At 30.5% G+C, this 27,128-nt stretch overlaps 1 protein-coding gene across 12 annotated transcripts in view; it reads right to left on the bottom strand.

The window, feature by feature from the left end:
• Positions 1–27,128, bottom strand: part of LOC113511544 (cAMP-specific 3',5'-cyclic phosphodiesterase) — a 547,503-nt gene that overhangs the window by 65,079 nt on the left and 455,296 nt on the right. For all 12 annotated transcript variants that reach the window (XM_052897791.1, XM_052897822.1, XM_052897825.1 and 9 more), the window contains one exon: positions 1,744–1,845. In XM_052897791.1, the coding sequence (XP_052753751.1) occupies positions 1,744–1,845 (102 nt within the window). The remainder of the gene's footprint in view (positions 1–1,743; positions 1,846–27,128) is intronic.

Below are 27,128 nucleotides of genomic sequence, written 5' to 3'. Positions count from 1 at the left end.
TATGCTCACGCGCATATGACGTACCTAGTTTCACGTATCGTTAGTGGAGTCATTTATCAGAGAATTACACCAATAGATAAACGATTGCATGCACGTAACTGTTTCCGTACGTAGTAATCTTATAAAATGAACAAATATTTTATATAACACAGATATTTCACCATTTGAAATATAGTAAGTATAAATAAAAAACATTAATTTTACCAAGTGAAATTAAAGTTTTTTAATTAAACTTGTTTAATATAACCAAAAAACATTAAAAAAAAACAGTTGTACTTAGTAAAGATATTGCGTAACTTAATAATACTGTCGAATTTAGAACCCTTTTTTAACTTATTTAATAAGTGGTTAAAAACTGTACTAAAATACACTACAATATATAATTATGTATTCAATTTCGAAGACAGGTATTTAGCTATCTCAAAGAATTGGAATTTAACGATATAAACTATTAGGAAACCCCAAAAGCAAAAAATGAAATAAATATATCGGTTTTAGTAGTGTACCAGTCTATTGTGTATTTATTTTTAAAATAATTTGATGTCGATAACAATATATTTTTATATATCATTTTACAAAATAATTGTATTTGTATGCACAAAGTAAAATCTGTTAAATGCAATCTTTTTGGTTGTAGATGAGTAAAATCTTTGTCACAAAGACAAAAGCTGAACCAACACTGTTGCGAAACTAAAACAGTTTACTTATACTGGGAAGAAATGTTTTTATTTTATTTCATGTCGCAATAAGTAAATGTGACAATGTATACGTTGATACAAAGGCTGTAGAATAAAATTCTTTGTGTAGTTATAACGGATAAAGAGATTGGTTGTTAAATTTTCCATTTCATTTATATAATTTAATAATTCCGTTATGAATTATATAGCCATTGCGGCTTTAAGTAATTATTCCATAACGATGTTATTCAAAATTAAATATATTTGAAATAATTCCATGAAGGGAGAAGACTGACCTTTTATTATATACCACTGAGGTAAGGTAAGGTGAGGTAAAGTAAACAAGCATACAATATTTTAATGACTTTGAATTAATAAAGAATTGAAACGGGCATTTGATTTAGGGATTTATTACATATATAGTAATTAATTTGTGGTTTGATCAAATTGGTCTAAATTAAAATTATCAAATTTTATATTATGGATATTTAAATTATGCTTAATTTGGTTACTGAATTAAAGAAATCGTAATATTCTAATTATATTTTTGTTAGTTTGTTTTTTTTTTATATATATATTTCATGTGTCATTTTAATTCAAAAATTTATTTTTATTACAATATTATTTTAGTGTTGTTTTTATTCAGTGCTAGAAAGGTATGGTTAAGTATGATTAATTATTTTATTAATAAGAAATAGTTCATAACAATAAAGTGATGATTGTTGCAATAAAATAATTATATAATAAAGCAATATATTCTAAGGTTAAAAATTCACGGAGCAGTATTCATCAATATTTATTTTGATGTTACGGTATCGCTGTTGTGTGGTACGCAACCATCTGCACATAATAATACTGTAATTTCCTATTTACATTTACTTATTCCTTAGATATCCTAGATACACTTAGCTCTGCAATCGTGTCATGTTTAAAAATTTCTCCATGTGTTCAAAGCTTAATGCTCCCTTTAAATTGAGACGGCTCCAGAAGTAAAGAACTGTAGAACTGTATTATGTTTGTGGGGGAATTGTGGCAGATTTAAAATGTTACTTAATTCTATACTTACTTGGCGACAGGTACATTGGTAAGACATAAGAAGTTGTTGCGAACGCTACGCAGACTGGCCAGCACCTGCGCGAACGGCGTCACGATCAGGTCTTCGCCGTGGCTGTAGACAAAAAAGGACTCTGTTAATACTACACAAAAATTTCAGTCACATGTCTTGCATAAAATAATATAGGGTGTCTAATTTATTAGACAAATAGTAGGTACTCGTAAATAAGGACAATTCACTTATTCAATGCATCGTTAGCAACTTTGAAGGTTTTGAGTTGTCGTGGGTGGTGAGTGATACGGTTTAATTCTACCATTGTCTTACAAACCTTGTATGTAATAATGAAAAAAATATTTCAATGAACAAATATTGTAGGATGACTACTATGTTTGGTCACTGTAACTTTTTTTTAATGAAGTATTGTAAAAAGACAACAATGGGTGATTTGGAGCGTTATTCTTTAAAAGTATTTTTAAAACGAAAATTATAAATTATGGTCGTTTAACATATATAATTATGGGCATCATGAACTCATCATGATTTTCTTACGATATCAAAAAGATATTTTAGTTTTAGAGGAAGATTTATAGAATGGTACCTAAATAAATAACGTGAGTTGTCAACAATATTTCTTATTGCTCACAGATATGGTGAATATTTTTATTGATGTCCTTAAGTTTAATATAATCATCTTATATTATAGAATTCCGATATATTTGTAATTAGAGTTTCATCAAATTTTAAATAAAACCCTTTGCATATATTTTTACAATGATAATAAATAGGTGACATAATTAATTGTTATTGTATTTATTTATTACATAATAAGATTATGTAACATGTTGGGAATATCTAAGTCTAAAAGTGAAAGAGAGAAAGAAATTGTATAGTCATGTTTTATAATTAGAAAAGAACATGTACGAGAACATATATTTGATACATTATTTAAATAAAGCCACAAATATTTTCCTAAATTAGATTGAGGCTTAATATTGAGAACCTATTTATAAAATCCTAATGTAATTACGAAAATTGAATATATTGTGGTAATTGGCCGTAATAAGTACTTCTTAATAATTATGTTGATACTACCATTAACGTATTAGTAAAATCATACGGCAATTGATGTATGAAGATTATTTTGGGTTCATATTAAATGTAAAGAAGCGATTTCATGGGAATATTAATTTTTGTTAGAATTTCTAGATTCATTATAATTATAGTAGATTAGCCATATCTCGCGGCTTAGCCCACATTAATAAGTATATAAAGTATCATATATATCAAGTTAAATTAATTAAGGTAGTAAAAAAACCTATCTATGTGTCAATTTTCATTCAAGTCCGTTCAATAGTTTTTGCATGAAAGTGTAATAAAAGTCCGTAAGCTTTATTCTTTTTTTTACTCTTTATTGTACACAAAAAAGGTATTGTATCAGAATAATAATTAAATATAAGTACACAAGGCGAGCTTATCTTTAAAAGAGATTTGTTCCAGCAAACCAAATCTTTACAAACTTTCCAATTTACAATAGTAGCATTGGGAACTCGAGCCGTTTTCGCTTGACCCTTTGTTCCGTCTATCATAGCTCTAGTTATTTCTTAGAGTAATTTGGGAGAATCGAAATACTTTGTGTAATAGTTTAATGTATTATAAAAATGATTAATTTTAAACTAACATCATATTTTCTTAGACAAATAAGTACGTATCGATTCACTTTATTATTGGGGCACTTTTTATGCTTTATGTATCTTGATCCTTACTAATATGGGACCTAAATTACTAGTGAATACATCATGTAACCTCTTCTATAGATATTCCGTCACTCGAATCCAATATCAAGGAAAGGATGCCTTAAATACTGTACTGCAAACCATAAAAAAATTGTTACTAATAATATAAGTTTGTTGACAATAAAACTCTAATTCGACCTTTTTCTCGTCATTAGTATATGATCAGAAATGATCAATAGAATTCCCTTTTCCCTCGTCTAATATTTTATTATAAAATTAACATGAAATGCATTAATTAAATATATTATACAGGTTGAAAAACCTTTGATTACCACTTTCAACATATCCTTACATTCTAAACGCCTACACCACGACTTAATTATTTGTGATTTGAATGTAATTTAATTACAAGTTCCAATTAAGGTGGAGTAGGTATAACATAATAATCAAAATAATTATTGTTATGTTACCTATTTTTAAGGACAATATTGTATTTTGTTTGTTTTATAAACTTATATATAATAAAAGTAATGTTGATTTCGGAAAAAAAGATTTTTTTACATTTGTGTTTCTGAAGATCGAATTAATATTTGACATACTCGTTTGTTTTAATAGGCCATTAAGAAGTGGTCTGTTAAATTGGTTTTTAACATTCAAAACCCATGCATACGAAGTCGCGGCCAAAAGCTAGTAACTTAATAAGACTGTAAATACATTTACTATTTTCTTTAGTCACATTCTTTCACTGATATTACATATTAATATTGTCAATCGATAACGCAATATTCGTATTATACTCGTATATAAGTATACAAAGAAAACTAATATCGTGTTGTTTACTTATTATGCACCTAATATTATAACATAAATTTGAATATTTATAAAATGTTTGAATATTTATTAATCATTTACTGTGGGTATAAGATGCAGTCTTTTTAGATCAGATTTTTGGATTGTGTATTATTATACCATATAAATTAAGATTATCCATAAATAATCGCCTTTCATTGCGACAAAATAAAAAAAAACTATATAGGAATAAGTTGTAAGCGTAACGATTTTAAAAATAATTATCTAAAATATTATAAAATGACTCAGAAGCAGTAGAGGTGTAGCATAGCTATACTCGTACAAATAATTTAAGATTGTATTTCATTAAAATAACCCGACTTCAATTGCAGTATTTTGATTAAAAACTAAATTATTGAAACGATTTTGTTAAAATTTCTATAACAGAAATCTGAAAATATATCCTTTCAGATAAAAAAAAATTTACTTTCTAAATTATTTTATATCCGAATTCATTTGTTACAAAAAATGTGATAAATGAAGAAACGCTCGACCGATTTTGTGCATAAACCATCTACTAAATAGTCCGAACAAAGCCTAAACATTTGGTTTGGATAGGTGAGCCCGTTCTTGAGTTATAAAATTACAACGAAAAGTGGCATTAATTTTTATATATATAGATATGGTTAATATATTCGAACATATAAAACTAAGATACGTACAAGGAGTAAATGGACGCGAGAGGTTCAGACATTTAGGAGATTTTGGTGGTTAAATATGGGAAAGTTCGATCGTGTTTTAGCAATGAATAATAAATAAATATAATATATTGCTAAAATTATAGCAATTATAATAGTGTGTACTTAGTAGATACCCAACATAAACCATCACTAACACTGTTTCATTTTACTGTTTCTGCTGTCGTGAGATAACAGCGTAAGTACGTAAAGCAAGCCACACGAGTACTTCAGTAAAGTAGGAAATGTTATTAGCCATGCTTAGATAGTTTTAAATCTTTGTTATATTTAGATTATTATTTTTTTACCCGCTTCTTCGTTCGTGTGATTGGTAATATGTTCAAGAAAAAAGCATATTACTTTCTAAAAGACCAGTAATACATCTGTAATTTCTTTGGTTTTGTAGGTGTCTATAGGCTGTAGTAAATACTTACTATCATATAGGTCGCATGCTCGAATATCTTCTATGTTATTAAAAAAAAAACAATATTTTCACTGACCGGGATAAAAGTAGCCCATTTCCTTTTCTTCTCATTTAGTACGAGTATAATATGAGTACATTAATAGGGATTGGTTAAGCCGTCAAGGTACTAAGAGGTAACAAACAATCTCACTTACACATTTATAATATTAGTAAGGTGTTTTATGGCAATAAAATTCTATAATCGCAATTTTATAAGCATTATTTTTATGTTTTGTATATTTTGTATGTTGCGTAGAATAGAAAAATAACCGCGTCTATTTCTATGTACTACGCATATACCAAATAGTGAATTTTATGAAAATTTGTTGTATTATTGTCAGTCAGTCAGTCAATGAGTCAGTATGTCAGTGCCTCACTGACTCACTTTCATATTTACGAGTATAATGTTAAAAGAGAATCATTTTACGGACCGTGTAGATCAATAAAAATATGGGACATATAAAATAGAATGTAACAAAGGGTATATAATACATTCCTCGATTCGTTTTGTTTACCTGTATAAATGAATACAGAATGTGGATATATATGTAATAAATATATGTGTGTAATGTAAGTAACATTTGCAATATTATATAAAGTTAATAACACAACAGAAAACGTTTAAACGATATCTCAATAATTTAATATTAATGAGTACTGTCGGTTAATGGATTTATATAACATGATAAGCAAGTACCAAAATTAATTAGGGTAGGCTCCAAGTTGTGAGCCCCATTTCATATACAGAAGTTATTTTACTATCATCCATGAGAGGAGACACACCTGACGTTGTATAAACTACATGAGGTTGTTATTATTGAAATACAAGCATAGGTACAAAGCAATAATATTCATGTGTTATCTAAATTATGTAGTACTTATAAAACAAATAGGGAAATAATAATTTATAAAATTCTTATATTCTTGTCATCACGAACATTATTAAAGTAAATAAACTAAAAAAAAAAATGAAATGAAACTTTTAACGTGACATAATTTATATGAAATCAATACGTGAATAAACAATTGCGATTACAAAAAAAAAGAACCATTTTAGTAATTATTTTTGTCGATAACACAGACGAAGTCAATCAATAATATTTTGGTCTCGTGATGGATGAAGTCGCGGGTAAAAGATATAATATTTAAATTATATTAACTATTCTGTTAGTAGGTATAAGTTAAATAGGTTAAGAAAGTTAGTTAATATAAAATAAGTTATAATTAATTAATGTTTTTTCATTACTGACTTTCAGAGGTTTTACAGGTGGCATTTATGACACTCTTTATAGGCACACAGTTTATTGTGGTGGATCTCGTTCAGCTATAAACAACAGTTCAATGGCTTGAAAATTAACGACGCCCTCGAGTTTTATGGTAATGTTTTATTAAGTACTCAGTTTTGATAGAATTTTGTATGAAAAGTTGTTATTTTAATTATCTACGCGAAAATAAAAAAAAAGAATGATAAATCAACGTAGAATAATTTATAGAGTTCTATTAATTAAAATTTTTAAAGAATTTACAGTATATCTACATATTGCATTTACCAAATCTACAGAAAGAACGAAATTGCATAATGTGGATAAAAAAATTGAAAAGATAGTTCATATCTTTATATATTGTAACAATATTATATTCTATAATTTCATATAGACTATAATTTCATACCACTATATAAATTTGAATATACAAAAAGTTTAACTAAATAAACAATCACTTAATTTGGGTGTTTTTGACCACTAGTATTTATCTGCTTCATGTAAATTGCCTAATAAAATTATCATCGAACAATTATTTAATATATTTTAGTTGATTATACCTTTAAACAGGAAAATATAGCACGGCATTTGTGTGATACTAAAAATTAAAGAGATAATTGTGTTTTTTGTAACGAAATAGTACAAAGTGTGAACACGAATTATTATAAGTATAATATATAAAAATTGTCTTTACTTCAAAATAAAATTTAGTCAAGAGTGTTTGTAGTTGTAAAAATAGTAGAATAAATAACAGTAAATGTCACTAATGTATCTAGGAACAAGAGAAACGTGAAAAAAGCTAACGCAAAAGGCGTCTCATATTCTAATATCTAAATATTACAAGGGACTAATATATCTAAGAACGAAAAATATTCAATACTTATTCATGAGAGTAAAATATGTATGAAGAGATACTTGTCGATGGTATTATGTAAATTGCTGGACTAGGATTTTGTTTTGACCACTATGTAAGTAACAATATTTGGAAGAACTCATTGTTCATTTATTACCGTATATTTTTTCAAAACAACTTCACGAAAATGCTAGTTACCTATTGACTGCTACTTATGTTACTACTGTATATTACAAAATGTATTTTTTATTTATGTTATTATGTGTATTTAAAAAATAAAAATTGAATAACCAGGAAAAAATACTTTTGTACATTCTAAGGTAGTCTTTTGATTATTTAAGGATAAATAGTTTGTTATATTTTGGTAAAATAAAAAAAATTCATAGATATATACTTACCCGTAAACATTTGTTGAACGAAAACGGGGTTTTAAGCTAAATAAAGTTATTTTTATCTATTATAAAAGGAACTTTTTATTTATAGAAATGTATGCTTATTATTATTCTATTGTAAAGTTATATATTATCTATATAAATATATTAATACAACTCAGGTCACAAAAACCTAATAAATTTTTTGTTAATTTTTGTTAATTCAGTATAAGCTTACTGCTATACAATAAAGGAAATAAAAAAAACGAATAGAAGTTTATTGCAATATTTTCGTAATGGAGTTCTTGTAATACCATATGGTATAGTAATACCATAAATAGGCAAGAATTTGTTTGATCCTTTGTTGTTTTTTAACTTTTACAAATTCATATAGGAAAAAAGTTACAAAGAAAAAAAATTGTCAATTAAAATTAGATTTGATAATTAGTAAAAATGTGCTTTTACATTTATATTAGAGGCATCAAAAGACTGATATAGCAACCTGAAATATAAAATAATTATATTGTCTTTTTATATCACAAAAGTGGCAGATATGTATCATTAGATTTGGGTGTGCTTTAAATTTAGTATTTAATTTTTAAATGATTAAGTAATTATTAAGTCCACGATTTTATTATATCACAAACATAGGCTAGCTATAATATGACAGTTGCAATACTGGGTTCAAACTAAACACCAATATTAGATAAAGATATAATTAACATATTTATAATAATAGTCATTTATCCTTGGTAAATGTGAAATATAATCTAGTCTGTGGCTCGTTTTACATATCACTGTTCTACAATTTCTTAAACCACAGGCTTCTTGTCAGTTAATCAGAATATAGTTTTTTTCAGAATTAGAAACAGTATGTGCTTAACATTTAGTATGAAGTGAATTTTATAATCATGTAAAATACCTGAATACTTTGGTAAACAAATCTGGAGTAATGTTCAGTATAGCTTTTGCATAAATGAAGAATAGTTTCCATATATCATACTAATTTGTTTAATCATAATTTTAATTATATAAATATTTTATTTTTCGTTTAAACAACTGAATTTTACAACTACTAGGTTTCATGGTCTAAACATTTTTTTTTTAAATTGGCTCTGAATCCAGTTGCAGTCGCAGCGATAGAAATTCTTATTAGTATTTTAATGCCAATCAGTTTGTCTATTTGTCATATTTACGGTTAAATATGGTTTCGAAGATACATTGGTCGAAATAATCTCAATAAAAGGTAATCAATAATAACCTTATATGGGGAAAATTGTCTATATGTATTCATACTAAATCATGGAATGGGATCTACTGATCTCTATCATTGTATATATCCGTTATTGTTTGTCCATTTTCTTCATCCGTATATACACGTGATCTAGTTGTAATACAATAAACAAAGATTGAAACATTCATAACAATGCATGGGACAAAAATGTACCTCAGCAATAAAAGGGAACATAGATGATTGAAATAGTTCATATTTCATTCGGAATGATTAGGAAAGAGGTCCTAACTCCATTGCTTTAACGAACGTGTACTGCGAGACCACTTTTCTCGTTTACTGACATCCTGTTGAAGTAACACAATAACGTACAACAACATAGGTACGTAGATATCTATATCTAAATGCCAACTGCACAGTGGAGCCAGATTGGATTTAGTAGCAATTACATCTGTTGCAGATGGACCAAACGGTAGGTAAGCAATAGAAGAGATGGAACATTTAAAAACAAATGCCGGCAGTATGGTTTTAAATATTTTTAACATTTACTTCTTCATTTGAATTCCTTTTTTAATGTATTTTTTTTTTTTTTTTTTTACAACACAGGGGGCAAACGAGCATGCGGCTCACCTGATGGTAAGTGACTACCGCCGCCCATGATCACCCACAACACCAGCGGCATTGCAGGTGTGCTGCCGGCCTTTTAAAAAGGAATATACTCTTTTCTTGAAGGTTATGTTGTCGTATCGGTTCGGAAATACTGCTGCTGGAAGTTGATTCCAAAGAATGGTTGTGCGTGGAAGAAAGTGCCTTGAAAAACGCACGGTGGAAGACCGCCACTCGTCCAGATGATTGGGATGAAACTTTAGTTTGTGGCGGGTTGTACGGTGGTGAAAATCAGCAGCAGGTATCAATCCGAACAATTCCTCAGAACACTCCCCATGATAAATTCGGTAGAAGATGCACAGAGATGCAACATCTCTGCGCAGTTTCAGTGGGTCGAGTCGGACAGTAAGGCGTTGACTATCGATAATTCGAGCCGCCCGACTTTGAATGCGGTCTAACGGAAGGAGTTGGTACTGTGGCGCTCCTGCCCACAGGTGAGAACAGTATTCCATATGCGGCCTGACTTGGGCTTTATATAATTTCAGGCGGTGTTCTGGCATGAAATATCGTCTCACCCTATTGAGTACTCCTAACTTTTTGGAAGCTATCTTAGCCTTCTCCTCCAGATGACCGCAAAACTGGACGTCGCAAGATATATCAACGCCCAGAATTCCTAGACTCGACTTTTTATCAAGGGAAGTGCCCTGAAAGTGAGGAGATACGACAAACGGCGTCTTTTTTGCGGTAAACGCGCAGACTTGTGTCTTTTTGGGGTTAAATTGGACAAGATTTTGTTCACCCCAGATCGAAACTTGATGGAGTGAAGTTTCGATTTCAGACACAAGTCTATTCCGGCACTCATCGGTATGTGCCCGCGAGATCTTTGCATGACCGGTATATAATGTATCTCCTGTACTGTCGTCTGCATAGCAATGAATATTACTTATCTGTAACATATCATTGATATGCAGAAGAAACAGAGTCGGAGATAGTACACAGCCTTGCGGGACACCAGCATTCAAAGGTTTTAAATCAGAGCATGCTCCGTCGACTACGACTTTAATGCTACGTTCCTTGAGAAAACTGGCGACCCAAATGCACAGTCTCGCAGGCAACCCAAATGAAGGTAGCTTTGAAAGCAGCGCTCTATGCCACACCCGATCAAAGGCCTTCGCGATATCCAGACTAACTGCTAAGGCCTCTCCCTTACTCTCGATTGCCACTGCCCATCGGTGTGTTAAGTAAGCTAAAAGATCACCAGCCGAACGTCCCTGTCGAAAGCCGTACTGGCGATCACAGATCAGCTGGTGCTCTTCTAGGTACCGGAGCAGTTGACGGTTAATGATGGATTCCATAACCTTCGAGAATAAGGAAGTGATAGCTATGGGCCTATAGTTAGCTGGATCTGAGCGATCTCCCTTTTTAGGGATCGGATGCACCAGAGCAGTCTTCCAAAACTTTGGGACTATGCCCGATGAGTAACTAAGCCGAAAAAGACGCGTAAGAACCGGAGCCAACTCTGGTGCGCACGTCCTAAGCACAATTGGAGGAATACCATCGGGCCCACTCGACTTATGGATTTCGAGGGAGAAAAGTGCTCTACGCACTGAGCTATGCGTGAATTTAATGTCAGGCATAGAGCTCCTACAACACGTGATGGTCGGTGGTGATTTCATCCCGTCATCCAATGTCGAGTTTGACGCAAAGATGGATCCAAGAAGATCGGCCTTTTCCTTAGCGTTCTGGGCCAACGAGTCATCCTCCCTGCGCAATGGTGGAAAAGATGACTTACAGAAATTCCCTTGTGCAGCTTTGGCAAGAGACCAGAAAGCTCGAGTCCCAGAGGGCAAACTAGCCAATCTCTTGCCAATTCTACTGATATGCTCTGACTTCGCTGTGGCTATAACTCTTTTGAAAGACCTAGAGGCAGAGTTATACTTCTTTTTGAGAGCACTGGTGTTAGGATCTCGCGACGCCACACCTTTAGCCCAGGTTAGGAAGCACTCCTGTTTCAGACGAGATGCTGTTCTACAAGAGGCTCCATACCAGGGCTGGGATTTCCCGCCGACGGGCACCACAGAGTTAGGAATAAATAATTCCATTCCCTGAAGCACCACATCAGCAATGGAATCGGCAATGGCGTCAGGATCATCCAGTGTGAAGCAAACCCGCCTCCATGGGTAAGATGCGAAAAAAATCCGCATCTCATCCCAGTCCGCTGACCTGTAGTGCCAGACACGACGTCTACCCGTGGAACGTGGTGGAATCGGACTCATGAGAGGCACCTCGCTCCGCACCAGACTGTGATCCGACGATCCAAGCGGAGCTTCGACGGAAATCACATAGTTGTCTGGGTGGGTGGTCAGCAGAAGGTCCAACAGTGAAGGTGAATGGTCCAACACATCAGGTATTCGCGTAGGCGAGGAAACAAGCTGCGTCAGACCATAAGCCAAAGCAAAGTCATGAACAGATCTTCCCGCATAGTCGGTTGTACGTGAACCAAGCCATTCGGTATGGTGGGCATTAAAATCGCCAAGAATCACGACTTCAGCGGAAGGAATCTGTTCGAGCAGGGAATCTGTAGCCATTTGGACGTGCTCAATGAGTTAGTCGGTTTCGATGTTACCGCTGTGGGACCTGTATAGGCATGCATAGACGCGAGGATGGTCATTGCAGTCTACGCGCAGCCATAAAATAGACAGGTCCGTACCTTCAAGAGTTCCAAGGCGGCGACAGCAGATATCCTCTCTGACATACGCGCATACACCGGCACGCGAAACAAAACAATGTTCAAGTTTATAGCCCGGGTACGTCAGGTATGAAGTTTCGTTTGGAGAGGATATCTGTGTCTCCGTTAGAAAGAGCAATGCCGGCCGCGCCGTTTCTAGGTGGTGGTGGACAGCGTTTAGGTTAGAATGTAATCCCCTGATATTGCAGAAGCTCACATTGAGCGAAGGGGATGCCGTAGAAATCTTGCTCCGTTTGCCCTTGGTTCCAAAGAGCGGAATTTTGCCCCCCCAGAATACGCAGGGCAGCCCGAGCGTGGTTGCTCGAGAGAGGATTCTCCAGCAACATGGTTACTGGTACCTCCCTGGGGTATGCTATTTTTTTTTAATTCCACTGCCATGGTTGCGTGTTGTAAGATAGGGGGACGGGGTTGGGGAAAGGATTTTAGGAATAGGAAAGGGATGGGTATGGGATGGGTATGGGATGGGCCTCCGGACTCCCTCACTCACCGTACGGAATGTGATCATTATTAGTCTATCTCCATGTTTTGTTATCATGTAATAATATACATTATGTAAAAACAAAGCTTAAAAGAAACAAAACACCGCCAGTATTAGAATCCTTTAAGTTATCCAGACTGAGTTGGCTTATAACCACGTCATGTAGGAAATAGTCAATATTTTTTTCCATATTTTGAAGATCAGTCTGCGTTAATTACATTACGCTACTGCCTTATATTTTACATTACAGTAGGAATGGATAAATTTTAAATATATTAAGAGAAACCAAACAGCTAACATCTGGGGCAAAAAGCTCGGCCCCCCAAAGCTTAACTAATTTAGAAAAGTTTGTTTATTAAATTTATCCAACCGTGAATTGAACCCGAGTTCTTGTTTACGTAAAATGCCTACCAATAAGCCACGGAAGTTGGTCGTCGTATCATTACACGGTTAATATCATTACTCGATGAGAAAAAAAAAATAAGGTGAATAAGCTAGAGTACGCACTTATTTCTTTGGTTATGGACGTCATATTACTGTATTACTCGTAGATATAAGAAATTGAGTGGATACTGGTAAACAAAGTTTACTTTGTAAGCCACTTAGCCAAAAAAACAAAGTGAGAATAGTTTATGGAGACATTTGCATAACTAATGTTTCGTAGTAGTTGGACGGGGGAAGAAAATATTTTGCTAAAAACATTCCAGATTTATGTATTCACTTATATAGCCAAAGGATCTCACATTTATGAGAATATTAGCATTATAATGTAATATTTGTGTAAAATGTATAGCATACATTCATTTCAGTAGATAGAACAAAAATATTAGATATTAGGCCGGCCTGTCTCGGCTTCGCACAGGTGGACATTTTTACATTTCTAAAAGTGACCATTAAGGCTGCACACGCAACGGAACCTTAAAAATGGAGTAACGTCTCCCGTTTTCCCAACATTTCCCTTTACTGCTTTGCTGCTATTGATCGTAGCGTGATGAAAAGTATACTGTAACCTGCCCAGGAGTATGAAGAATAATTTCTACCAAGTTTTGTTAAAATCCGTTTAGTAGTTTTTGTTTCTATAACGAACATACAGACAGACGGACAGATAAAAATTTGTATTGTATTTTTGGCATCAGTATCGATCACTAATCACCCCCTGATAGTTATTTAGGAAATATATTTCATGTACAGAATTGACCTCTCTACAGATTTATTATAAGTATGGATGGATATAGAAGATAGATTATAGTGGATAAAATTAGAAAAAGTTCTATATTTTAATGTAATTACAACAAAATTTAATTATAATTGTGAGAGTCTAGTATAAGTGTGATTGAGTAATAAACATTAAACATTTAAATATCCAATCCTATATAATTAGAAAAATATTTCATAAGCCATGGCTCAGCAGAACAAATTCCTAAGCTTCATAATGTTAATAGGTTCAAAGTGTCGAATACGAGATACAAACGAATGGTAACTGGATTATTTTTATCTTTTACAGTTGTAGCTATTATTGGCGTCTCTCTATTTTTAGAATTGAGTAGTTGACTGACAAAAGCAAAAAAAAATTTTAACGTTCTAGAAACGAGTTATTTTTAACTAAGACGTTAATACAGCGTTTGTCACTATCAAGCAATTAAGTGCTCATAAAACCTAATAAAACTGGTATGTACCTAATGAATAACGTCACTGACAGCTGCGCTCTATTAGCAAAGTGATCATAACAACAATTAGTACCATACATTAATCTACTTAAATTATGTACAAAGCAATTATCAGTTATTCATTTAACAAATGGTTTATATATTTTTTGTGATGATTATCATGATTACGTATTAGTTATTAAATATGCAGAAAAATACTCACATATTTATTATTTTTTTAAATAATTTAGAACTATTTAATTGAATGAAGCTGAAAAATTCTTAGTAATGAAACTAAAATATGAAATTTTAAAATAAGAGCATAAATCATTCAATTAAATTAATATTTAATATTCTGATTCTATTGTAAAAGAATTAATATTGACCGAAACTAATACGTAATTTAAAGACGTTATAAATATGAAAATTTATAAAGATATTTGTATATTTAGATATTTTTTACTTAATCACGATTTAAACGGCTGAATGAGTTTCAATGAAATTTGGTACATGAACCGCATGCTAGATTAACACAAAGGCTATATTTTATATTAATTCATGCGAACAAAGACGCGATAATTAAAAATGAAAATATCAGTGCTTTAAAATTATAGCCTGAATAGAAGCAGAATGTGTCTGCCAACTACAATTTGCTAGTGTATTTGTTACAGCTTCTAATTTAAGGATATTTGCCGGTCGAAGGACGCCGCCAAATCACGTACAGTAGCTAAATTGAATAAAACCTCATTCCAAGATTACGATGGAGTTTATTGAATTCAGTACAATTCGTCGTGTAAACAGTTTTATTATTGCATATACACACATACGTTCTTAACGGTTTCCCATCTACAACATCCAAGGCCATCTGCTTCCCTTCATATCAACAGATTCTATTTAATTTAAAAGCAACAGCAATAAACATCATTAAGACCGTTGGCGTATATCTCATTAACTTTTTCAATCTAATTATAAGCGATTTGTTGAGGAAACACGTAGAAAAAAGGCTCTTGATTTTGTTACGAACAAAGTAGTTGTTTTTTCCTTCATAGAGCTAAATATGAAATATTTTACGAATACATTCATAACCTGTGGTTTCAACTGCTAGGCAAAGGCCTCCGCCTAACTGTTTACATCTTTCACGGTCGCTAGTCAATGTGATCGGTTCTACAAGGACTGGTACTTCTTATGGATCCAATTGAAATCTTCTCTTCATACATAAAGGTTATAGTTCTGTATATGAATACAGACGTATTTTTCTGCCATTAGTATTATACACGCACATACCTATAATATTTTTATATTTATCCTAGGATATAAAAAATGTAAGTTAAAACAATGCTTGAGGAATTTCTTATTAGAAATTCTTATAAGATGAAGAGACATAAGACTTATAGACAAGTGTCTATAAGTCTTATGTCTCTTCATCCTATGCTATCCTATGGTGACTTTGTTCTCGTGCCAGAATATATTCATATATTGACCGTCCTTCTATATAATAAATAGTAAAAAACTAGTATATAATATTTAATATATTACGAATAAAAATTAATCATGTAATTTAAGAGGGAGACTTTGTACAAAAGTAGATTGCTTGGGTACCTCTGTCTCATTCGTGTTTCAACCGTGAAGCAGTTGCGTTTGCATGGCTATGTTTCGGTTTGAAGGGTGGGATATAGCGTGAATTTACTGGGTACAGAGGAATAACACCTGAGTCCTCAGGAATGGCAACGCATGGGGGGTATCATTGACGAAACAGTATACTCTGTTATGTCCATGGCACTGCTCATGTCTATAGGCAACGGTTACCACTTTCCATCAGGTGGGCCGTTAGCTTGTTTGCTATTTTAAGTTGTATAAAAATAAAAACAGTAATTATGTACAAAATACTATGCACATGTTTTCATATACATCTGACTCAACATAAATGTATGTAATTTCATATAAAATGAACGTATATGATAATATTTAATTTTCATAAGCAGAATTCCTACAGTTTTCTATATATTTATTTTATTATTCCGATATCGACTACCATATTGAATATAGAAACGTGTAAAATATTGCCGATATTGGCAATAATGTTTCACAGAAATGTCAATTTCCGAACGTTAACGCGTGATATTCAAAGGTTATTGTAGAAAAAAGTTGTCATCGGCGGAATTTATTTATAGGACATTTTTCAAGCCCGTTGGGTCCACAGCATATATATATATATATATATATATATATATATATATATATATATATATAATAGCAATAAAATTATCCGCTATCTAGCATCATATAAAAGCAACAGCAAAGAGGCTGAATCAACTGTATTGACTATTGAAAGACCAGGGGAAAAAGGGTTGTTAGTAATTAGGTAACAGCTTCATTGTTAACAATAAACTATACTAATGTCTTGGTTATTTGTTACGGTGGGATAACTAACCTTCATTCATCTTCACCTATCATCCCTCACTGGTGTCCCGCCTACTGGCTACCAATCCATTATAATCCATTAAAAATAAACTATAAAATGACCCGAAACTTATCGCATATACTCATCTCACAATAACTCGTTTTTATGGGTCACATATCCTTTATATATATATAACGGTATCTATTAAGGTAATATTATGAACTAACATTAAGTACATAATATTTCAATGGAGTAAACAAACATTTTTATATACTTGATAACTTTCTTACCTCATTCCTGTGTGCAATTTCTTATTAAAGGCATTAATTTATAAAGAGAAATGTAATATTTTATTTGCTTTACTCAATAGTTGCTATGATGACATTGACACAATTTTGTTGAAAAGTAGGTGCAATTAGTCAATTAAATAAGGTGTAAACACTTTAAAAAAAGGTTTGCATCTATTGAATGGCAAGTAATATATATTGTCTTCAAAGTTCTTATGTCTTTCATGCCATTATTGATGTGGAGGGCACACAATGATTTTTGTTACATTATAATTTTTAATAATTGTGATTTAACTATAATAGATATATTGCCTCGTTGGCTATTTTTTGGCAATAATGAGTACTAGATATAGTATTTTATGTATCATCAATAATTTTCATTGTTTACATTAAATAAAAACTTAATTAAGGAAATTTTTGATGCCTTGGGTTAAATTATTGTAATTTTTGTAGTGATCTCTATTTTTTTTTAAATAATGTATAAGCCTATGTTACTCGCTAATAATAGCAGCTTTCTATAGGTGAAAGAATTCTTAAAATTGCAGGTCGCAGGTAAAAACATGGTATAAATAAACATAGGTTCATATATATATTTTAGTAAAATACATTTGGGGCATATACAACTTACATTTAAGTAATTTTTGCTCTTGGTTTTTATATAACTTTATATTAATGAGCAAAGTACCTAGTTGTGAAAATATAAACGGACAAACAAACTTGTTTTTAAATTAACCTCATTATAAGTATTTAATAGGAAACATAATTTAATAATGAGATTGATATTTCATTAAAATATCTATAAAGATATTTTACCTGCTCAGATTTTGTCTACTTAAAATTTGGTAATTGACAGACTACACGTGTAATTTCGCTCGTGTAATTGATAAATTAAATTTTATTAATTTTTTTTTTTCATCAATACTCTACAACGAAAACAAAATGATAACAATTTTTCCAATATAATATACTAGCTTTTATCCGCGACTTCGTTTGCAAGTCCGGTAAAAACTTTCTCCATTTCATATAGTACGTATATACCAAATTTCATATTGATAGGTTAAGCTGTTAAGGCGCTATAAGGTAACAAACAAACTCACTTTCACATGTATAATATTAGTAAGGATTATCAATTAATAGATTCTCACAGTACATAATATATATTTAAGGTGTGTATGTGTATTTTAGATATTGCTTGCGTTAGTTGCGAAGTTAAACAGGTAGATTAAATAGATATGTGGTCAAAGCTCTCTTGAATATTTCATAAGAGGATAATAAAACTATTGATATAAAAAATCATCTATTCGTAATTGACAGATATGAATATATATGGCAATTATTTAATTAGACATAGATGATATATCTATTCAACTCAAGAGGTCTATCTGTATATTTATTTATTGCATAGTTTAAGTAAACTATTTTATAAAACATGTTAAGACTGTTTTTAGATCTCATAGATTCATAAAAAAGTGCATAATTTTGAGCAATTTTGTTAACGCTACTGGGAACTAAGCATCGACAACAACGGACGTATTGATGACAGTCGCCAATGGCTTTTAACTGTTAATACCGTATCGACTAACATTTGCCGATCACAAATATTTTTGTCGATAAGTGCCATTCGTATGTATGTGCTATAATTTTAAAGTTAAGTAAAAGTGAAGCTACACTAAAAGAACATAAAGCCAGAAAGAAAGAAGAGGCAAACAAATATGTTAAAATAATGAATTATATTATTCGAAAATGCTGTCAAGTAACGAAAAAATGTTCGTAAATAGTAAACAAAAATAATAAGCAGGAAAAGAACGAGAATTTCGAAACATCAGTGTCTTTGAAATATACTTACTTTTACTTGCATTTTATACTTGAATAAATTATGGACCGTAAATGGCTGTGAAATCAAAAGAGAATTTAAGATAAAAAAGAAAAAATGAAAGAAGAAAGGAAAAAAAAATAGCTACTTCTCTCGTAACAGATTTATGGGACAAACATTGGAATAAACCTTATCGATTGTAAAAATAATTACTAATGTTGGTTTGGAATTAGTGAAGATATTGTAAAAATACAAATAAAAGCACATACGAATCCCCTTTTGAAGTACTTTAAAAGCCCATGCAAAACATTTCCTTTTTAAGGAATTTTGTATTTCATATGAGTAATTAATACATTATTACATTACATGCACGACCAATTATACAAATATTCTGACAATCGTCCTCTCTGAAAAATTGTTCCTTATTGTTTTGACAAAAAGGCCCTTCAAAATTTCGAAAAGGGTTAACCATAGGGGATTGTATTAGATACATCAAAGGATTTCCATTAACGTTTTCCAATAAGTGGGTAGATGCGGTTTTCTTAGCTTGTTTTTACTGCTAACTTGCTGCCCACTAGGTATGAGAATGTATAGGTATCATCTAACCGTATCCACTGACATTACTTAGTGTGTTTGTCTGAGTATGTACACAATACGAAGCTTTTAGTAAGATTATTGTTGTCTACTATTTATGTAAATATATACTCGTACGTGAGATAAATGAGAGCGCATTCCTTAATAGTTTTCGGTAGTGTGCACAACTTAGATTCTTGAACATATAGAAGTTTTAAGAAGACAAATATTGAGATAGAATTTAAAGATTTATTACAAAATAAAAATTTTACTGCATACAGTGAACGAAAATAAATATTAAAACAAATATAAATCTTTGCTTATATTTTTAAAGCCTACCAAATCCTACCGCCACCTACTTATTTATTTTAATATAATAACTACTGGTTTAACTTACATGTAATTTGGTCGAGAAAGCTCAACTAGTTTCGGGACCATTCGGAACCCTTAGCAGTATTTTGTTGGTATACGAGTATATAGTGTATATATACACATATATATTAGGCGTGTTTAAAAATTTCCCGCAGTTGAAACTGTGAGTATAATTCGCCTGTCTTGGTACATAATTTGAGTCATTTTACAAATGAAATCATTCGGAACTGAGGAAGTAGTTATTAAAAAGGACAAATTTATGTAAATTGTTTTTGTTAATGATCTAACGCGTGTACGTACGTGAGTTAATCTATATAATAATGTAGTTCATACAAATATTTAAAAATTATGTTATCTAAATTTATATAAAAAGACAAACCAAAACTAAATAGAAGTTGGAACGGCTATTTTTCAAAAATATTGTTTGAACTATAGATTTAAGCATTGTACAGAGGTAAAAGTAAATATAATTGCATTTTCACCAACAATCTGTAATGAGTGAGGACTGATGTTGTCTCTCTGTAGTGAGGTATGTAAACAAATTCAGTAATTTAGATCTTCAGCGCAAGCCAATGTAAATTACAATGAAAAATAAACGAAATTTGTTTGATAAACAATTGGATTGGATTGCTAATAAATCACAAGGGTTTTGAGCATTCCGGGAAATTGTTTTTGATTCTTTTATGGACATTGTATTTACGATTTTATTAAGAATAAGTGTCAGATAATTACAGCCTTTATTTGAGATTAAATTGGATATGCTCAGTTATTATGGAAATGAAATATCATGAGAACCCAAAACTAAATTAACTAGTCTAGTTAATATGAAAAGCAAGGTTATTAACATTTAGTTGTTTTATCTATGTTGCTTTCCACGCGTAGGTAGTAAGTTATTAACTACAACTTGATCTAGTAACTTAATCTGTAACAGTAACTTAATGAAATTACATCGTTATTCTAGAGAATTACATTGTTTTGGGGACTAATATTCTATAAAATATTGTTAATTTATTTTAACAATATAATAGGATAGATTAATTATATAAGATATTAAAAGTTTATTTTATATTTATATACATATATTTGTCGGCTATTATGGTGTGGGTAATATTCGATGTGTTTAAATAATAATATTTGAATTAAACATTACCTACTAATACAATAAAATAGTAAATAGACGATATCTGTTGGTGTATATTTTATCTTGATATACCACCTAGAAATGGATGGATGTTTTCCTACGTCTGAAACAATGCGTATGAAGTATGTTAGTGGGCAAAAAGTTAATACGATATAAACTTAATGTTTAAAATTGCTAATTAAAACTACTAACTTATGCAACTATATTTTTAAGTACAAAGGTACATGATATATGAGTGGTAAGTATTTCAACAGTTGTGAGTTATTTCTAAAAACGTATTGAAGAGTCAAACTCTCACATCTTCATATTCTTGTTATACAGCAGTTGGAGCCAAGTGCAAGTTATAAATTTAATATATAAGTTTCTTAAGTACTGCGCAAGTCATTTTAATAATGCTTTAATTGGATCAAACTTTCAGTATACTTACAAAAGAAAAACAGTTCCGTAGAAAAGGGAAAATCTAAATTCACTGCAGAGGGAATATTTCTCATATTGTAAAACGTGAATGCTAACTAAACAAGGATGAACGGGTTCGGCAGAACTATGAGATATGTAAATTTATGTAGGACCTTTGTCATTTTCATGTATAATAACTGGTAATTATAATACTCTATATCTACTAATTAATACAGAATGATGGTCTTGTTTAATTAAGAAACTTGTATATAGACGATCCATATATTCAATATATGAGGCACTTGAGAGAATACTAATGAAGAACTGAAAATCGTTCTTTGATTATCTGAGTAACGAATAATTTGATAACAGCATTTACATAACACAGAAAAACATTACATACATGACAAAATACAAGCCAACGCTACTTCTATTAGGCAGTCAATATTAATCAATAATTTATTTGATGATATATTTGAAATAGCTACGAAACAACAAGTAAAATATTGGTTTCTATTGTTGCCCGAGGACGAATGTATGTACGTTTAGGTGTCTACCTAAACTATGGATACATTTCCGTAGATAATAATTAACTACCTTTCTTACCTATCGAGTTTTTTTGAATGGTAGCTCTGCCTATGCTATAGTTATATGCTGGCGGAGCACCAGTGAGAGATGATAGGCGAGGACGAAAGCAGGTCAGTTAGTTCATGGTGACGAATTTAACAAGAATTAACCACGATGGTTTCCAGGGGGACGGTATGGAGGGTCGATTTGTTAGGGTTTAGTGCTAGCAAGGGGGTTGTTAAATCCTATTGTTACTAACAATTCCTTTCCCCCCAATCTACCTAGTTAGTACTTTAACTACCTAGATTACGGAGTCACAGAAAAATAAAGCAAATTACGTTACAACAACATACAGATAAAAAATAATTTTACTCAGTAAAAATATGGACTAAAATACTTTATTAACAGTCTACATAACAGGTATAAAGTATTGTTAAATGATTGACTATAGCATACCTACTTTAAGAATTTTTGTAATACTTTTCAGTAATTTATTTTAATTCCACAGATTAACTTGTGGGCAAACCGTAACTTCGTGATGAAAACTATTCTATATGAACATAAGCAGATTCGTGGTATCAATTAATAAATACACATTCCTAGAGTGTAATCCTGTACCCATGGTTGTTTAATTTCGCTTAGTGGGCTAACAATCACGTCTATCATTATTTTATGGTAAAATCGATTTAATAAGGTAAAATTGTTCGACTGTATATTCTATACTGTATTTTTTTTGAATAAATTATGTATTGCTACATAATTATTTAAAAACATATACAAATATCTTTTTAATAATGATGGTGGTAGAAGAGTTAAATATTCTGGAAAAGTAGGAATTATAAGATAAATAAAATATTTTGTACTTAATTATATGAAATGAATATATGATCAAGATATTTAAAATATAAGGTTTCAATGCGACAGTGCTTAAAAAGATTCGTTGTTGCAATATGGAGTTGATTCTTAGAAAAGTAACCAATACTTTTTGATCTAAACAAATAACATAATTATTCTAGCTGTCTTTGTACCTAGTACAAAAAATAAATTTCATAAAGTAACCAGAATAGGCAATTATTTTATAAAAACTAAAATATTCTGTTGGTACAAACAGTAAAAGAGACTAAAAAAACTAAACGTCGAAGGAATTTCATGGAATTCAAGAGAAATATTTATTTATTATTCAAACAAGTGAAATATCAAATAATAACTAAAGTTAAACTTTCCACATGAGCACTTTTGATAGGTAAATTAATGAAATAATAATTAAGTAGTTATATAATATAGACAAATCGTGGTTATTAAGATAATTCTCTATGAAGTTACGAATTAATAACATAGAAGGGTTTAGTTATTTAGTTCTGTTGAATGTGTTTTTGAGTAGCAACAATTTGGGACAGACTATGTGATAAATATATGACGCTTCGGTAGCCCAGACGACGCCAGCTAACACTGTCAGCATTACCATATGTAAAGTTTGATCTGACAAAATCTAAGATTCAGTTCGTCTGTAGATTGATATGATATAATGGTAGAGATTATTCACTCACCTATATGTATAAAATATTAATTGTAGTATACTGTAGATATTAATATTTGGTTTTATACAATTTACATAAATCGTTAACCGTAAAAAAAAAAACAAAAATATTTCTCTTTTATCAGAAACTCCATAAAAACTTTCCGTCTTAACGATGTTATGTTTCGCCACTTTTTCGTCATAAAAAGTTGAGATTTCGTATAAAGTCAAGTTCTTTAAATTTCTTTGAGGTAAACAAAACAACGTAGGGAAACAACGTAGGTATCTCAATTTTTATGAGATATACTTTACATACTTCAAGGGTATATCATCAAGAATATTTTTCATACACATAGTGTTTGCGATATATGCTTAATTTAACATGAAACTTAATTATGGTATAATTTATATTTTTTTTCAGTTAACAATTTTTCAAAACATTCTTTGTTGTATACAGATTTTTATTTTTTTTATTATGAGAAGTTTTATTTTTCATTTAAGAAAGATTACGCATACATTACATGAATTTCTTTTATTACAAATCTTAAGTTTACAGAATTTATTAAATAAATGGAAAAAATATTCACTAGCCTGTAATAGAAATTCAGATGCAATTTAAATTTATTTATTTATTAGCTCTACAGTTTTTATAAAAAAAATCATTCTTTAAAAACACAAGGCCCGTGTCATGTTTTCTCAAAAAAAATCTACCTACACACATATATTTATTTATTTATTAAAGGACAACCAACAAAGCATACATTTATATCTACTTAAAATTCATGATAATATGGTTACATTATAAAATGTTGCCTCAATTAAAGGCCGCCACGACATGCGTATTCATAATATATAATTATTATTAAGAAAATTTATAAAAACTACAATACTAGTTATATAATAAATAGACTATAGTATATACACAAATGAATATCTTGATGATAAATAATATTATATCTAAATAGTCGTATTTTAATCAAAGTTTGTTAAAAAGTTATATACAGAAATAAATTGCATAGTGAATAATAAGTATTGTATGGATATAATATAGTTATATGTATCTAATTTATAATTTTACAGCCGCTAAAACTACGTATGTTTCACTTTCTAGACGACCTTCCCAGTTACTTATGAGATATGAACCTGTTTTTTTTTCATGCATAATTTATAAGTTCAGATGTTAAGTAAATGCATATCTTATGAATATTAACGCGTTATGTAAAATTGAGTTCAAGGTTCTCTAAAAAAAGATGCAAGTATTGTCAAGTGATCGATTTAGCTATTTCTTCATTCAGTCAAGTATCGCTGTTTTGTTATCGGATATAACATGGACGTAGGACATGTATTATTATATCAATAAGGTTAGATAAAGATATGTGATCAGTCTGGATGGGTTCGTGGAATACGATATCGCGTTATATTTCAAGAAGGATAAGTAATAATTTATAACAATAAATATTATTAGATGATACCCGCGACTTCGTCTATGTTTTATCCAGAGGTTCCTTTTTACTTTTACTATTTTCATAAAATCGATTTTTCTATTTACAACATAAATTGGGTCTAATCAATTAACATTACATGGAATTGTATTTAGAAACTTTAAAATATCAGGAGTAGTCTGTTATTGTTTTTGATTCATCTTCAACTAATCCAGTTATACTTGTATGTAATTTATTAATCTAAAACTTTGTTATTCCAGTGAGTATATCGACGTATTTACATTTCGACCTTTATGCTATTTACCACTTAGAAAAATTGCATTCAAATTAATATATACCCAGTTTACCTATGAAATGTAAGACTTAAGAATTGTTGCTTGTGTAATAGCAATAAAGATTAAATATAATCTAGTAGCTATAGTGTTTTAAAACATTGAATGCAAATAAAACACTACGCAGTAGCCCAGGGGAAATCGACACGTAATTTGCATTGCATAGTTTCTTGTTCCTCATCAATAACAGAGATAAAGTTATAGGGCCGAGCATATTTCCCTAGTCGTATTACTTACTGTACGTCAATGTTTCGTAGGTAATGTTAGTATTATACTGGTCAATTACCAGTTATATTTACAGTGTATTACAAATAATTAGCAGATAATATTCCAACGTTATCTATGGAAAATATGACTAAGTTTATAGAATTTTCTTTGTTCAAATCTAAGGTTTTATTATACTTTATAATTATTTTACTAGGTACAAGAATGTTTCTCGTTTGACAGATTAGCTGTCAGTCATAAATGGATGTAATGAATCTGAATGAATTACAGCAACTTAGAAATGTAATTGTCACCTAAGCATTTTTTTTTTTATTTTAGGGCTGTTTTGCTTGCGAACATTTCGTTTATTTATTTTATGATACATAGGTAGATAACAATGGATGGTAAAAGAAGATAAGTCCTCTGTGATCAACCTCACACATAGAGGTTTACAAATATACAGTATATATAAAATATAATAATGCCATTTAAACATAAATAAAGCAAAAGATTTATTTATCACTACATTTATCTTTGAGGAAATCGTCAACTGAATAAAATGTTTTATTCACTAAGTTTAGTTTTAAAATTATGTCACTTATGTCTGTGAGAGATTTCGGTAGTTTATCATATATTCTAGGTGCCATTTTTAAGACACTTTTGATAAATAATGTCGTTCTATGTAGTTTTGAAGTAATTTTGTGGTGCTATTATTTTTTAATGTATTATATTTATTTAAATTATTTTTAACAAGTACCGCAGGTTCATAAATATATAATGCAGATAATGTCAGTGTTGTCTTTTTTGAATAGTAGTTTACAACTGTTTACCGATTCAATATTGCAAGCTGCCCTTAGACTTTTCTTATGAGTTTTAAAAGCAAGATTTCTGTAAGTAGAACTGCCCCAGAAAGTTATACCATAGCGTATTGTCGAGGTTAAATAAGCATGGTAAACTATCAGTATTGTATTGTGGTTGACCTTTATATTCATGTTTATATATTATAAAATTACTTTTCTCCTGTAATACTTTATTTTTATTTGGAAATGGTATTTATACGTAGGTGCCCCGTGAAATTAAATCATAACATGCAATGTTTTTAATGTTGCCAGTACGAGTATAAAATTAATTTAGTTATAAAATTAAATAAACTATCGGTATATAAATAGTACGTATCAGTTTACAGTTGATTATAAAAGCTCTATATAGAGAGATACATATTAGTTTATATTTGTTTATTTGAATAACTGGCTACCACTAGCCACTTTATTTCGGCGTAGATAACGTAATACTATTCTAGTAATAATAATATATACTATACTCTCAAAGGTTTACTGGTCAAGAATACTATTAGCATTAAGTCCATCTTTTGTACCATGTTTTCATGTAATTTAGAATAATTTTTATAATGATAATGTGATTACATACACACAAA

This window comes from Galleria mellonella, unplaced genomic scaffold, assembly GCF_026898425.1.
Source record: "Galleria mellonella isolate WM207_F2 unplaced genomic scaffold, CSIRO_AGI_GalMel_v1 utg117, whole genome shotgun sequence".
Classification (NCBI taxonomy): Eukaryota; Metazoa; Arthropoda; class Insecta; order Lepidoptera; family Pyralidae; genus Galleria; species Galleria mellonella.
The sequence above is the reverse complement of the archived record's forward strand: the minus strand, read 5'-3'. Positions and strand labels throughout refer to the sequence as shown.